At 33.9% G+C, this 14,823-nt stretch overlaps 2 protein-coding genes and 1 non-coding gene across 3 annotated transcripts; 2 read left to right on the plus strand and 1 right to left on the minus strand.

The window, feature by feature from the left end:
• The first annotated feature begins 1,386 nt into the window (after positions 1–1,386).
• LOC115949620 (proteasome subunit alpha type-7) lies at positions 1,387–5,687 on the plus strand. The gene is made up of 3 exons (XM_031066896.1): positions 1,387–1,696; positions 2,598–3,012; positions 5,196–5,687. The coding sequence occupies exons 1-3, from the start codon at positions 1,524–1,526 to the stop codon at positions 5,355–5,357; spliced, it is 750 nt and encodes a 249-aa protein (XP_030922756.1). The 5' UTR covers positions 1,387–1,523; the 3' UTR covers positions 5,358–5,687.
• A 1,512-nt stretch (positions 5,688–7,199) lies between these two features.
• TRNAI-AAU lies at positions 7,200–7,273 on the minus strand. The gene has a single exon. It is a non-coding gene; the product is annotated as a tRNA-Ile (tRNA).
• Positions 7,274–7,337: 64 nt separating this feature from the next.
• On the plus strand, positions 7,338–10,154 carry LOC115994471. The gene is made up of 3 exons (XM_031118641.1): positions 7,338–7,452; positions 9,451–9,564; positions 9,804–10,154. Exons 1-3 carry the CDS (start codon positions 7,429–7,431, stop codon positions 9,942–9,944), a joined length of 279 nt encoding a protein of 92 aa, XP_030974501.1. The 5' UTR covers positions 7,338–7,428; the 3' UTR covers positions 9,945–10,154.
• Positions 10,155–14,823: the final 4,669 nt, after the last annotated feature.

Genomic DNA, 14,823 nt, shown 5'->3' on the forward strand with positions numbered 1-14,823 from the left:
ATACCCAAAGTGGTTGGAGGTAGTTGTAAAAGCTGAAGAGCATGATGAAGAGTATGGACCTGTCAGGCGCAGAGTACTTAATTGCAGTATTGGCAGCCTTTTACTTGGGCCGCTCCTACACTGTGCTCGCCCTTTCTTTTAGGAGCGCTCTGGGATGCCAAGGACAGAATCGTCCTCGACTATATCCCTAGGCCATTTGGACTTTCATTGTATGTCATTGGCAATGCCCCTCCTTGGCTCGGGCCTTGGGCCCTAATGTAAAGTGGGTCAGGGTCATAAATTCTCTGGCCCTACATATATCTAACTATGTTTATTTTTATATGCATTTGCACATATGTATTGAGTTACAAACTTAATTTTTCTTCTATTAAGTTATTAGGGGAGTGGGACTTATTAAGTTATTAGGGGAGGGAGATTGAATCTTGAACTTGGGAAAGCGAGAGGTGTCAACTAACCTCTAGGTCATTGGCATACTAAGTTACAAGTCAAATTTTATCTCCAAAAAAAAAAAAAAAATCCAACTCTAATAAGTTGCATCAAATTACAAGGTATTAAATTTGAAAGTAAAAACAAAATGCATGTTAATCTTTAGGGAAAAAGAGTTCTCTATATCTTACTTGAATTGAAGTCTGAATCTATTTTACAGTTAAAATTTCTGAATTTGACAATGTATAAAATTTCTGAATTACTATTAAATGACGTGGCATTGAGTACATTTTTAAATTAATAATATTTAATCTAAATCATGAAACAAATTCAATTCAAATAGAAATGGTCCTAATATATCTTGGGATGGTTCGATCTTTATTTGAAAATGGAAAATAATCGAGAATTGATAAGGCTCTCTAAAGGCCTTGAACATTTGCATGGAAAAATAATTAGAAGAGAAAATGACTATATTATTCCTAAAAGTAGCTCCAACTTCTAGTGGTGCCACTCAAATCAGAAGTAGACTTAGCAAATGGGTTTGAATCAATTAGGTTTGGATTTGATCTCATCGAGCTTGCTTAAAAACGAGATTGTTTTAAATGGGCTGTAAAACTTATGACCATCAAAATGTATTTTAAAGGTAAAATCAATATGGTATTAGTAGGTTTTTTTTTTAATGTCAAAAATAATAAATAAACAAGATAATATTGTATTTGTTTTCCTTCCAATACAAATAAGAGAAAACATAAATAAAAACTCTTCAAAAATGGTAAATAATACACAAATTCTTGATGCAAAATAAGAGAACAAATAAACAAAAACTCTTTAACAAAAAAAAAAAAAAAAATCATTTGAGAAAAAGGGGTCAACCCATGTAACATATATCCATGTTTTTCTTTCGGGTTATCGGATCCGGTCCAATTTTTCCGGGTCTCCAGTGAGAAACACAACACAGCAACTCTTCAGTGGGTGGGTTGCCTTGTGGCTTAAGTTGAGATCGGTAATTAAAAAAACGCAGCGAGAGAGTTTTATAGAATTGTTTTCAGAAACAAACAGAGAGAGATCAGTTGAGTTGAAGAAGAAGAAGACGAAGAATGGCAAGGTACGATAGAGCAATAACGGTTTTCTCACCAGATGGCCATTTGTTCCAGGTCGAATACGCCCTCGAAGCCGTCCGCAAGGGCAACGCCGCCGTCGGTGTCCGTGGCACCGACACCATCGTCCTCGGCGTCGAGAAGAAATCCACCGCCAAACTCCAAGACACCAGGTCCCCTCTCTCTTTCTCTCTCTCACTACAAACAATTAAACACCTTTTTCTGTATTTATTTATTGGCTTTTCTTCTATTAGATATAACAATCATGGAATTGGTTGAGATTGCCAATTGATCTGTCCTCCCTTCGTGTACATGATCCGAGGGTTAGGATTCTTTTTTTTTTTTTTTTTTTTTTTTTTTTTTTGGTATCATTCTATTTCTGATTACTATTTTCATATACCATTTTTATAAATTTGGGGATTTTTTTTTTTTTTTTTTAATGTACTACTCAGATGATGAATTTTACTGAAATTGATTTTAACTAGGCGGTGCACAATTTAGCCCTATGAATTGTAATTTTTAAAGGAGACAAATTTTGTGTTTGGACTCTCTATGTTGAATACCTTTGCTCAAATTCTACTTCACCATTAGATATGATGGTGTTTTTAGCTAGAAAAGAGTTACAATGTGTTATTTAACCTACAGTATGTTATATGCTCTACAATTTCTTAGCTGCACAATGTTTTGCTTATTTAGATTATTATTATTATATGGTATTTTTATAGAAGCATTTGTTAGGATTTTCATATTAGAAATATACATTACTCTACTTGGCGGTCGCCAAACAAAGATAAAAACTTTGTTATTTTTTGAAATTGTGTCCACTGCCCATTTAGATTAGATTAAGGCCCTTCCAATTTCTGAAATGTATCTAATCAAGATATGAATTAAAGAAGATACTGAATGAATCATCGTATTTGGGGGGATTGTGCAGCTCACACTGTATTAGAAATGCATCCTTGGCGAAGATGTTGCTTACTAATTTTATTTTTCTTTGTTTCAATTTGTTATTTTCTTGTTATCCTTTCTAGGTTTGGCAGTCCTCTGATGAGTCTTTTTTTTTTTTTTTTGCAGATCAGTTAGGAAGATTGTGAACCTGGATAATCACATTGCACTGGCCTGTGCTGGACTCAAGGCAGATGCTCGTGTCCTAATAAACAAGGCACGGATTGAATGTCAAAGCCATAGGCTTACAGTGGAGGATCCAGCAACTGTTGAGTACATCACTCGTTATATTGCTGGTCTTCAGCAAAAGTACACACAGAGTGGGGGTGTGAGACCATTTGGCCTTTCAACTTTGATTATTGGTTTTGATCCCTATACTGGTGCTCCATCACTTTATCAGACAGATCCTTCTGGGACATTTTCAGCTTGGAAGGCCAATGCAACTGGAAGAAACTCTAATTCGTTAAGAGAGTTTTTGGAGAAAAACTATAAAGAAACTTCTGGGCAAGAAACAGTTAAGCTTGCAATCCGTGCATTGCTTGAGGTAAACTATTTTGACCTGTTTCCTGGAAACACGAATTCATACTTCATTATATTTCTTTCATATTGCAGATTCCCCCTCTTCTATGTGTTCTGTGGCACAAAAATTAGTAACATTTAAACTCTAGGAACTCTATAAAATCTAACTTATTGGAGAAAGAAAAACAGCTCGTTGCCTCAATCCATCCAATAATGTTCAAAGGAACAGATGTTGTATCTCTAAAATTGCAGTTTCACACCCCTCGAGTGTATGGAGATTTTGCTCTCACCAAATACACCATATAAGAGCCAATGATACAGTGTTCCAAATGATAACTCTTTGATGTCTCCCCAAATGATCTATCAAACAAAGCCAACAAGTCTATGATTGAGCAAAACATGACCCAAAGTACTCCAAAAAGAAAAAAAGAACATAAAAGAAATGACCAAAGTTCTCTTGCTATGGAATAGCAAAGCACAAGATGATTCACAGTCTGACTTCTGTTTTTGCAAATAAGTAATCACTGTATCTCTACTTCTTGCGCCTATAATAACATGCCACAATGATGTGTGATTCTCAAAGGGATGTGTTTTTCATTCTGAGGTATCATCTTATCTATAATTTGTATCTTGGCAGATCTTGCTTGTGGAGAAAAAGAGATTAGAGCTCAATGAATGTTCCAAATTATAAAATCTAATTGGTGGAATGATATGATTGTTTTTTATTTATTTATGATAATTTGATAGTTGGGGGAGGGGGGATTTGAACCCTAGATGTCTCCATTGGAAACACTAGGAGGTGCCAACCAATTGAGCTACAAGGCTGTTGGCGCTAATTGTTAATTGATTGAAAACTATCTGAACTTAGTTGTATTAGAATGGTACAAAAAGTGCTGGCAGGCACTACAAATCAAAAGGTAACGTGGAATATCTAGCCTAAGGGTATATCACTGTGCTCCCATTTTTTAGGATTTTTAGCATTAGCCAATTCCATGACAATGGTTGTAATCAAACATCATGATTTGAGTGTACTTGTTTATTTTTAAAAGTTGGATATGAGCTATTTGAAGATGCATCAAAGATTCTGATCCCTAAGAATTTCACTCGAGTGAAACAATAATTCAACTCGAGACTTTGTCTGTCCCTTGCTCGAGCAAGAATGTTAGACTTTGTTTTCTTATTCTTGTTTGACCTAATTTTTGTGTTGTCTCTTTAAACCTTAGTTGTGCACTTATATAAACTGGCTTTTGCACAATTTTTCTATAGGGAAAAGGCTTCCTCACGCTATGCTTGTCAGAGAGAAAACTTTGTGCCTTTTCTACTGTACTTTAACTGAAAAACCTTGTTCTTTAGCTTCTCATATTGTGATCCCAAAGAGAGTGAGTGAGGGATTAATTGAACTCACGAAGAATTATTTTCTGTGAGGTTCACTACAACAAAATCTTCAAAGAGGTTCCTTGAAGTACCAGAAGTTCTACTTATCAAAAAAAAAAGTACCAGAAGTTCTAGTTCATGCAAATGAGGGTAGGAAAGTAAGCAGTGCTTTTGCAGATTTTGTAATAGAGAGTCTAGCTAAACAAAGGTTTTGTAAATAGGTTGTTGTAGTTGCTTTTGCAGATTTTTACTGCTTTCATATTTATTGCTTTAAGATTTGGTATTGATATTTGTGGTAGAACTGTGTTACTTTTGTGGACTAAATAATAAATTTGATGATTGAACAATGTTAGAAAAATACGAAGATAAAAAAGAATCTGTAAGATGTATAAGGGAATCAGAACCAGGGATCTTTAATGCTGTGATACCATGTTGAAAAGGGAAAGAAAGTTGCAATAGAAATATTTACAAAAAGGAGGTGCTGGAGAATCATTCCTTATATAGAAAATGATGATTACATTAGGACAAGGAATATTCTTGAATATGACAGATGGTGGCTAGAAATTTCCATACTCTTCTAGAAGGGTACCACCTGTTCACGATCCATTCTCTTCCCTATCCTCTCTCCTCGTCTCCCCCAATTCAGACATATAGTAAGATCAAGTTAAACTGCATTATTTAATCTAGTGGACTGCAATGGCATTATTTAACCTGTAGCCCATGGTTGACTATATTGGTTTTAGGGCATATATAACCTGTAGTCCATCATTTAACCTGTAACCCACCATTTAATCTGGAACTATAACAGTTTGAATTGTTTATGCTTGCATATAGGTTGTTGAGAGTGGGGGAAAGAACATAGAAGTTGCTGTGATGACTAAGGAGCATGGCCTGCGGCAACTTGAGGAAGCTGAGATTGATGCTGTTGTTGCTGAAATTGAAGCAGAGAAAGCAGCAGCTGAGGCTGCAAAGAAGGGCCCCCCAAAGGAAACATAATCTTATTTTTGATTTCTTTTTCCCCCTAGTTTTTATTGATGCTCGTAATGTTATTTGGAGTTGTATTTGGTGCTGTGGTTAAACCTGAATAGTATTGCCATAATGCCATCTATTTGGATGCTATTGGAGTTCTGAGGTGCGAAGCTTTTGAACCATTAGAAACATGACTGCTTCAAGTATGAAAATGGATGGCTTTTTTTATTTTATTTTTTTTTTGTTAAATTATATTTTTAGTGATAGTTACAAGGTATGGAACGTTATGTCCTAATGTATGGTTTATAAGTTGGAGGTCTGACTTGATTTTATATACGAGCAGAAATCTTGATTAGAGCCAAGAGTTTCTACCCTTATGATCCTACTTTCTGATTTTGGAATGAGGTTAAATTACCATTCTAGTGTCCGTGATAGCGTATTGGGGGCTCTAATTGAAAGGAATTGGTTTGATTTTCTACCATATCAAACATCAAGGAAAATATCTCACCAAAATAAAGTGAGATCATGTTGCTTGTTAATATCTCACCAATTTTGTTCTGTTTGGATTACGATGTGGTTTTTATGTTTGGATTACGATGTGGTTTTATGGGTGGTCGCATTACGTTATGCTATGCGAGACGGTACTTCGAACCAGAAGGCTTGGGCTTGGGCTTGGGCTTGGGCATGGGCTAACTCAATAGGACTTAAATGCGTAAACAACCACAAATTGACGAACAAAATTCCTACCTTATGCATTTACAAGAATGAGATAATTGTCTAATTGATCAAGAATGATAGTTATCGCATAATAGTAGTTATTGCATATGTGTCTCGATAAGGTCGCCTACTTTCTTTCTTCTTTTTTTTCTTTTTTTTTATGCTTTTCGGCTAAAAATAACTATTTGCACATAAATGTTAATGACCATGTGATCTTCACGTGTTTTCATTCAAATGGTTCTGCAATCTCTCTTTGGCTCTAAATAAATTGATAATAGGCTTAATAACCAATAATATGACGTCACTTATATTCTTCTAAGAGCTTCATGGCAGTTTAATTCACACATTAAAGGTGAACACGTGTGCCATTATTTATTATTTATCGGTCCAACAAGTTCTACTCCTTCAAATTCAATACATAGCCTGATTCCATCTCTCGATTAGCCCAAATATCTCATTTAAGTTAAACGTATTGCCAAGCAAAATTATTTCCTCATATCAGACGGCCTTACACTCTGTATTACAAACTTACAATTAATTGACCAAGTCCCTTGAAGCTAAATCCAAACTATCTCCCATGCTACGCACGCTCCTCTTCATTTTAGCTGGAGATGTCAAGTGGACTGTGATGAAAGGATTTTAGCTCAGAGGTCTCCTTGAGAGTATGGAGTTGCATGCTTTGAAGTTTCAATTTCTAATGCATTTATCAAAGAAAGAACAAGAATCGCTTTTTAAGTAATTATAGAGAAGTGCTATGTCCACAACATTTTTATAACAAATTACAAGTAGTTAGTTATTATTAGTTCAAATTTGAACCTATCACTAAAATTACTTTTTGCCTCAATAATAATATCCTACCACCTATGATTTATTATAAAAATATTGTGAAAATATTGTGTACATATTATTTGTCGTTAATATATTATTATATTATCTCAGCTGGATGGGAGAGAGAAGAAAAGAGCAGATTTTGTTTTATTTCATTTTTTGCCAAAAAGTTTAGTTCTGGAGCATAGATGGACGACAAATAGAGAGAAAAAGAAAGAAGATTTTGTTTTGTCTTTAATTTTTGGCCCAAGACACATTATCCATGGGCTCGGCCCAGAATTTTATAACTCATATTTTTGGCCCAAAACAAAAAATCAAATATTTTGGCCCATGCAGGTCTCGAACCTGCGACCTTCGCGTTATTAGCACGACGCTCTAACCAGCTGAGCTAATAGGCCGCCTGGCAAAAGTGTAAGATATTTCTTATTTTGTATTAATACAAAATGAGGGCGGGTTATATTTTAATAAGCACAGGTTCACCTTCATAATTCATTGGTAGCGGTAGTGAGGCCAAAAGTTCAAACCGTAGAGCGGAGAATAAAGAATTTCGGGCATGAAAGATAAAGAAGATTACGAGGTACTGTTTAATTTTCATTCCTTGGAGTTGTACTATATTTCTTCTGTTTCAACTTTCATTCTATAACTCTCTCAAGATCAACCCTAATATTTAAACCAAACACCAGCAAAATCGTCTACTTTCTCGTTTTAGGTTTTTGTTTTATTTTAAATTTAAGGGAATAAAAATAAAAAAAATCCCAAACACTATTCACCTCCTGATTCCATTGCTTAGTTTTAAAACTATAATTCCATTTTTGCCCAACATGTATAGGAAATTGAAGATTTGGATAAAATATAGGAGCCCTAAAAATCCATCCAATTCTAAATCCAAATCCAAATCCAAAACCCCTGTTTGGTTGTAAGGGTAAATTGGGGAAAGATAGTTCAATTCCTTACCTAAGCACTTGTGGTAGGCATTTTGATTTCCTGTGAGTGTCTATAAATGGTTTAAACTTGAAAGTCTTGAGTTCATAGTTATAGATGTCTTTCTGTGGAAATTGTAATATACATCAAGTAAATCCCGTATTCATTGCCATAAATCAAAATTTTGATTGAAAATTTATGTGCTTTTGGGTTCCTCATGTTTAGTATCCAAAAAAAAATCCTTTTTGTAGTGTTTGATGCTTCCTTGATTTACTTTTGGGAAATGATGAATCACATTAGTATAGCTATTTCGGGCTTAGTTTCGGACTCTCTTGCCATTGTGTGCACAGATGTATACAGATTACCGTCTGTATGTTTTATAAGAATGGAATAAGTGTGTACATAGGAAGTAACTGTGGTCAAAAGACTCAAAACTCAAAAGGAAATTGAATGGAATTCCCTTTTGTTGTTTGGCCTCTGTACCTTGGTTTTATTCTTACTCCGGAAGAAAGACAAAGAAACAAAGAAACAAAGAACTATCTATGAATAGAGATATCATGCTTGATAACCTATTCACTTGATTTTGTATCTGTCCTTCCTGTCTGTTGAGTGGCATTGGATTTCTCCGGGGGCAGGGTGCACCATTGGTCATTCATTAAAGGGGGAAGCTATAATCAACCATATGCAATATTAGGTACAAAACATAGGAAGAAAATGGGTAAAGTACAGGTCAAATACAAACACACACACACACGGACATGTATGTATAGATTAACAAAATTGATTTTGGCAAATATATGTGCAAGGTTATTGGTCTATGCCATGGTTTACCCTTTAGTTATTATTGTTATTTTGAATGATGGGGATCCTCTTCAAGCCAAGGTCCTTTAAACCCACCCTCATCAAGTAAACCCTAGATGCATGACCTCACCCACAAGAACCATGCACCAAGTAAATTTAAGACTTGATCCCAGGACCTTGAGGAGCACACCCCAAGGCCTACCAATCCAAATAACCTGTCACTAGTAGGGCTGTAAACGAGCCAAGTCAAGCTAATTACTAAAGGTTTAGGCTTGTTTATTTAATTTCCTTTCGAACACAAGCCGAGCTCAAGCTCATCACCAAACAAAATTATAAGTTCAAGCTTGATATATTTTCTTGTCGAACAAGTGCAAGCTTATTCACAAATTCGTTGATTAACTTATTCTTTTCTCATATATAGTAAAATCATTACTAATTTTTTTCACCTCTTTAGAAGTCAATGAATTTTAATTCGAACAGACTATTTATATTATTAACAAACTATGAATAATAATTTTATATCAGATGAACCTATTTACAAACTTTTACAAATCCAATCTCAAGTCTATGTAAGTATAAACAAGTATTTTCCGGAGCTAAGCTCGAGCTATTCATAAACAACTCGGTTTATTTATAGCCTAAAAATAGTGGCAGCCTTGAGACGAGAGTTTAAACTTTAAACCTTTATCATCACATATTTCTGTATCTCAATAACTTATTTCATATTTTTAAACATATGCTAATGCTGGAAGGGTTTTATTAGTTAGTCTGATATCATTAGAATAGTTGCATAATTCCCTCTCCTATTGTCCTTTTTTCTGTTTCATTCAATCATCAAAAATACAATTTGCAGAGCGAAGAGAAAAAGCAAGCCGCTGCTGATGTTTTGTTTCAGTATTCAAAATTTGTGATGGCATGTATTGGAAATCAAGTTCGACCTTGTGACTTGAGATTGCATTTAATGAAGGTATTTTGGAGACTCTTGTTTAAGTTACTTGTTGGGAACAGTAGCAGTTTTATTTCCTTTGGTTTTATTTGTTTATTACAAAGATATGTTGGAATAAGTCTAGGCTTTTCCCTTGTGGAGGGATGTTATGAAGAATTTAAATATGGTTCATCTCATAGGAGCAATAGGCCAGTGGGACTTAAAGTCCTTTCTGATTGTTATTTCTTACCCAGCCTTGTTAACTTCTTTTTCCCTTTCAGGAGATTTCTGGGATGCCAACTTCTCTGAAGAGAGAATCATCCCAGGCAGCAGCTTCTCCTGATGCAATGGGGGAGTCATCAAGCTCAGGTACAGCTAGAATTGATAAACCAGACAGGGTTTTTGGCAGCCCCGATGCATAGAGTTCTTGTTCTGTTTGAGAGATTTGTATAATTGGAGAATGTCACATAGCAGAAGTTGATGCTTTATTTCATATGTGGATGTTTGGATGACTTTCTATGTGTAAATTCTAATGCCTAGTTTATTCTTTCGTCAACAAATTTCTTGCTCGAGAAAGCATAACCCGTGTGTAAGTTTGATTGTAATAATAAGCTTGGTTGGGTTTGGCTAATTGCTTAAGGCTGCATTGGTTTTTTTCCACTTACAATGGAAAAATTTACTGTACATCCGATGCATGTAATACCACATCCCTTACAATAAGTGGGGGGCGGGGGGAGGGAAGATTTGAATCCAGATTCTTCTTCATGGGAGAACTGGTCAGTGCCATTGAGTTCCAGGCTTCATTGGTGTTTGTACTTCGTAACCCACTTTACTTTAGGGCTTGATATGTGCGTGATTTTCGGATCACAACAATGTCTGTAAACGTGGGTGGTCCTACTTATTAAGGTTATGCTGGAATCGAGGCCTAGATTTGTGTACTTTGTAGACCTCTATCCTTTTGGGCTGGTGAGTGTAGATTGAATATTTAGGTTCACGACGTCTATAAATGTGGGTAGAAATTGGGCTCTACCCATTAAGCCTTAGTTGGAACAGGCCCCACACACAGAGACATATATATTTATTTATTTATTTAAACTATGCATAAAAGATGAGTTAATGCATCAAAAAGTAAACAATATCTGATTAGTATTAATCCAATAAAAAGTTATTAACAATCTAATAATGGGATTTTTATTGGATACGAGTTTTAAAAAATTAGCTATTAAATTAGTTTTTTTTTTTTTTTTTATATTCTACATGCTTGCAAAATTTCAATATGATATGAGATCGATAAAAAAGCCATTAATCGAATGTTTAAGTTTCAAAAATTTTATATTTAAAATTGTGCATAAAAGATGGGCTTCTAGATTGGATAATAAATTTGATTCTTACAAAAAAAAAAAAAAAAAGATTGAATGGTAAATAGAATCCGATTGAAATGAAAAACTTGGCATATGTGTCAAGAAAATATAAAAAAATGTAATCTAGTAAGACGTAACAAATAAAATATAAAATTTTTTTTTTATGCATAAATTTAAACTACAAAAATTTGAAATTTAAATATATTATTGATTACATGATTATTAATCTTCAATTGTCTTGAAAATTTGTAAGCATAAAGGATTTTAGAAGAAAATGTAATCCAATAAGTTTAATCAAAATTTGCATCCAATAGAAAAATATTTAGTGCAATAATTTTAAGTAAAGTTACACCACCATATAAGAGAGAGAGAGAGAGTGCAAACATGATTTCCGTACAAGTTACAATATGACCTCTAATTTTTGCAACATATCAAAGCACAACTTCCACTTAGATAGGAATAGGATTTTGGTTATGATTTATGGTGGGAGGGAGTGATAATAAGTGTTCATTTGTACTTCTAGTATTTAGTTTTTATATGCAACTTTTTAAAACCTTTAGCATACTTTAGCATATTTTCAGCCAAAAAAAATCAATAAAAGTTAAATAAGTTGATGTCAAATGCAAATTAATGGATTAGATTACCAGCAAGCTTTTAACATCTTCTTTTTTGTCCCTGTCGTCATAAAATAAAGGAGCTTTTATTTTTTTTTCCTTTGATAACATATTTTTTGTGGGTTCCACTATTATGTTTTTGGTTAAAAAGTCAATACAATTAACTGAATGCGGGTCTCATGTAATGATTTTTCTCAAAATGTCAAGTACTTTTTTGCTTACCGCAGGTTTAGCAAAAATTATCTTAACTATAGTTCACAAACCCTATTCCATGACGAGACTTTAGGGATGTTTGGTGATAATTTCATCAACCTACTTCTATGAGTAATTAAGGAAATAATTATAATTATAATTATTTTAAGAGTATATATGTTCCTCCCTTTTGAGATAGTGGCATGCAAGGTGAGACGACATTTCACAGAGGGTGAGGGATGGGAGGTATTAGATTGGAGAAGAAGATAAGTAGATGCACTTACACTTGACCATCTATCATTGTATTTTCAGTATTAGATTACACATATAGTCTCTGAAATATATTAAGCTTTCATTGCAGCTATCATAATCTTGTTTCTCTTTTCGTCACTGTGCTAGACACATCAAAGAATATTAGAATAGATATATACATACACACAATGTGGTTTAGTATAATTTTTTTTCAGTGAGATCAGTGGTTTGGTATATAATTGAAATTGATACATAACAAAAGTTGCCTTAATGATAAGACGGTATGAAAATGAACGTTGCTCCTATTATAACTTCCTTTCTTCACAAGTTATGAAAAATGTGTTACACAGGATGTGATGCTAATAAAGAAGAGTGCTGCGGTCTGGTGCATGAATCTCAATCCCTGTCTCGGCCCCCCGTATACACCCACTGTCTCTTTCTCTCTTCACGCACACACAGCAGCTATATCATGTATTATTGCTTCGGTAGTTGTCATTCCACTGTGCTTGACAAGACCTGCATGCGTGCAGATGTTGAGCGCAGTTTTTCTTTCTTGTCAATACTCTTGGCTCTTTAAACCAATAAAAAACCGAGATACAATAAAATATCATAATAACTTTACTAACGCTGAAATGTCAAATCATCAAACCCCAAATGTTATAAACTTTGTTTATGTACCTAAAACATTTTTAAGAGGCTATTAAGCTACTGGTGGAATTGGCATGTTCAATAGATTATATTCTTTTGAGATGTGCCAGCGTGCGTGGTATATTTGTGTCATAACAAAATTTATAATTGCTGAGTTGATAAACCATAACAAGTGTACGATACAAATTACGTCAATAATAATCCCGTGTGAAATTGTTGTTGTATTGATCATAATCTATCATCTTAATAGTTTATTGTGTTTTTAATTTACCATATTTTCATTAGCAATAAATGTAACTTTGAATTTCTTAAACTCATGGATTGGAGTTAGTATGAATAGGATTTTAAAATTTGTGATTAGCACGTGGGGCAACATGCTAAATGATAGTAATTAAGTTGATATTAAAGACCTTATTCTTGAGATCTGACTTCATATTTAGAAAGATGTGATTCAATAATGCCTTAATGAAGAGAACTTTAGATCTTTACACACTAAGATTACTAATTTATGATAAGTTGATTAATGAGAAAAATGCAAAATAACAACTATTGATAGAAGACAGTAAGTTGCAATTAAGAGATCTACAAAACTACAAGTTTACTAGAAAGTAAAGGGATTTAGAAATCTACCAAGCTACGAGGCTACCAAATTATATCGGCAAGAAACAGTGAACTATAATTAAACTAAGGATTTCAAGGATCTTGTTGAATTACTAACTACTAACTTGCTTTGAAACTAGCAGTGCTTCATAAATAAAAGAGTGATGATTATAAACAGATTACTTAATTATATTGACAGCTTACAATAATCCTAAACTAGAAACAAAGGAAATAGCATTACAAGTGAGAGAAGTTTCTATTGAAAGAGAGGTACGATGTGTGTGTTTTATTCTTCAAAAATAAGTCATTTATTATTTATACTTGTGTTCTTGACGGTTATTGATAGTTTTTTTTCGTGCCATGTAACATCTTTACCCTTTTTTTTTTTTTTGAAACCAACATCTTTACCTTTCACTCCAACGACACTTGACAAAAATTTAAAGCATGTTTCCCTCATTCACACGTTTTTTGTTACTATCCTATCCAACATCAACATTTGTAGATTATCGACATTAGGAATGTTATTTTGGAGGGAACTCTTTGGTCACCATAGGGACACCAATGTCTATAGAACAAGGCCACTACCTTAAAATAGGACATATGATAGATGATGTAAAGTGTAGGTTGAGAAGGATTAGAGAAGTTGGCATATATCTCATGTTGGTAGGGAAGGAAGGAAACAAGGTTGCCCATAAACGTAGCAAGGCCCGCATGCTCAATACAATTGGAAGTGAGAGAGTATGGTCGAAGATACTAATAATGTAATATTGACAATGATGTACCTCCCGTTTCCTCTTTAATGAGTTACCAAGTATTTTTTATTTTTTATTAAAAATAAATAAATCTTTTACACAACATGATTCCTATATATTAAATAAAGTATGATTCACGATTTTACCATCTTAACCAATTTTAAATTTAGTCTATACGAAATGTACAATAACAAGCGTGTGATAATATATTACTCATGAAATAAGAGTAAGACTTGTGTTTAGTGGCCAATTTTACTAGACATGTTAAGATAATGACACGTGTCCAAAACTAAACACATGTCCATATTTCAATGTGTCCAGTAGAACTAGCCATTGGACACAAACTCAACCCTTAAATAAAGGGGTTAAACGTGTTATACACAAATTGTTCCAAAAGGTAATCTTGTCTCTCGAAATTATATGCAAGTGTTTTAAGTACTTGTACAAGAAGTTTGCGTTGCATTCATTCTACTTCTTTCTTATTTTTACCCTTTTTTTCTCCAAGTCCAACTCTTCTTCGATTACTTTAAAATCCAATTAGACTACTAGTATTTGAAGTGGTAATTCATCACTTAATAGCTTTCGACTATATTAAGTTAACTTTTGAAAATGAGTCAGCTTGCAAGGTCACCATTTTCATTAAAGTTGTGGAAACAGTCACTCTTTGTTCCCATTTGCTGTGTAGTTAAACATTTTCAATCGTGTTGAGTTTTAATTAGAAGCTCAATGAAAAAAACACTAATCAGTTAGACTAGTAGCTGGGGGTTTCTCAACGTTGATTGATATCGTGGACAGATAAATTATATATATGGACCATAACCCTCGTTTAAGAGATGGATTAACTCCCATTAATTCAAAGGTATGTATGTGTGGATATGAGAG

This window comes from Quercus lobata, chromosome 6, assembly GCF_001633185.2.
Source record: "Quercus lobata isolate SW786 chromosome 6, ValleyOak3.0 Primary Assembly, whole genome shotgun sequence".
Lineage (NCBI taxonomy): Eukaryota > Viridiplantae > Streptophyta > Magnoliopsida > Fagales > Fagaceae > Quercus > Quercus lobata.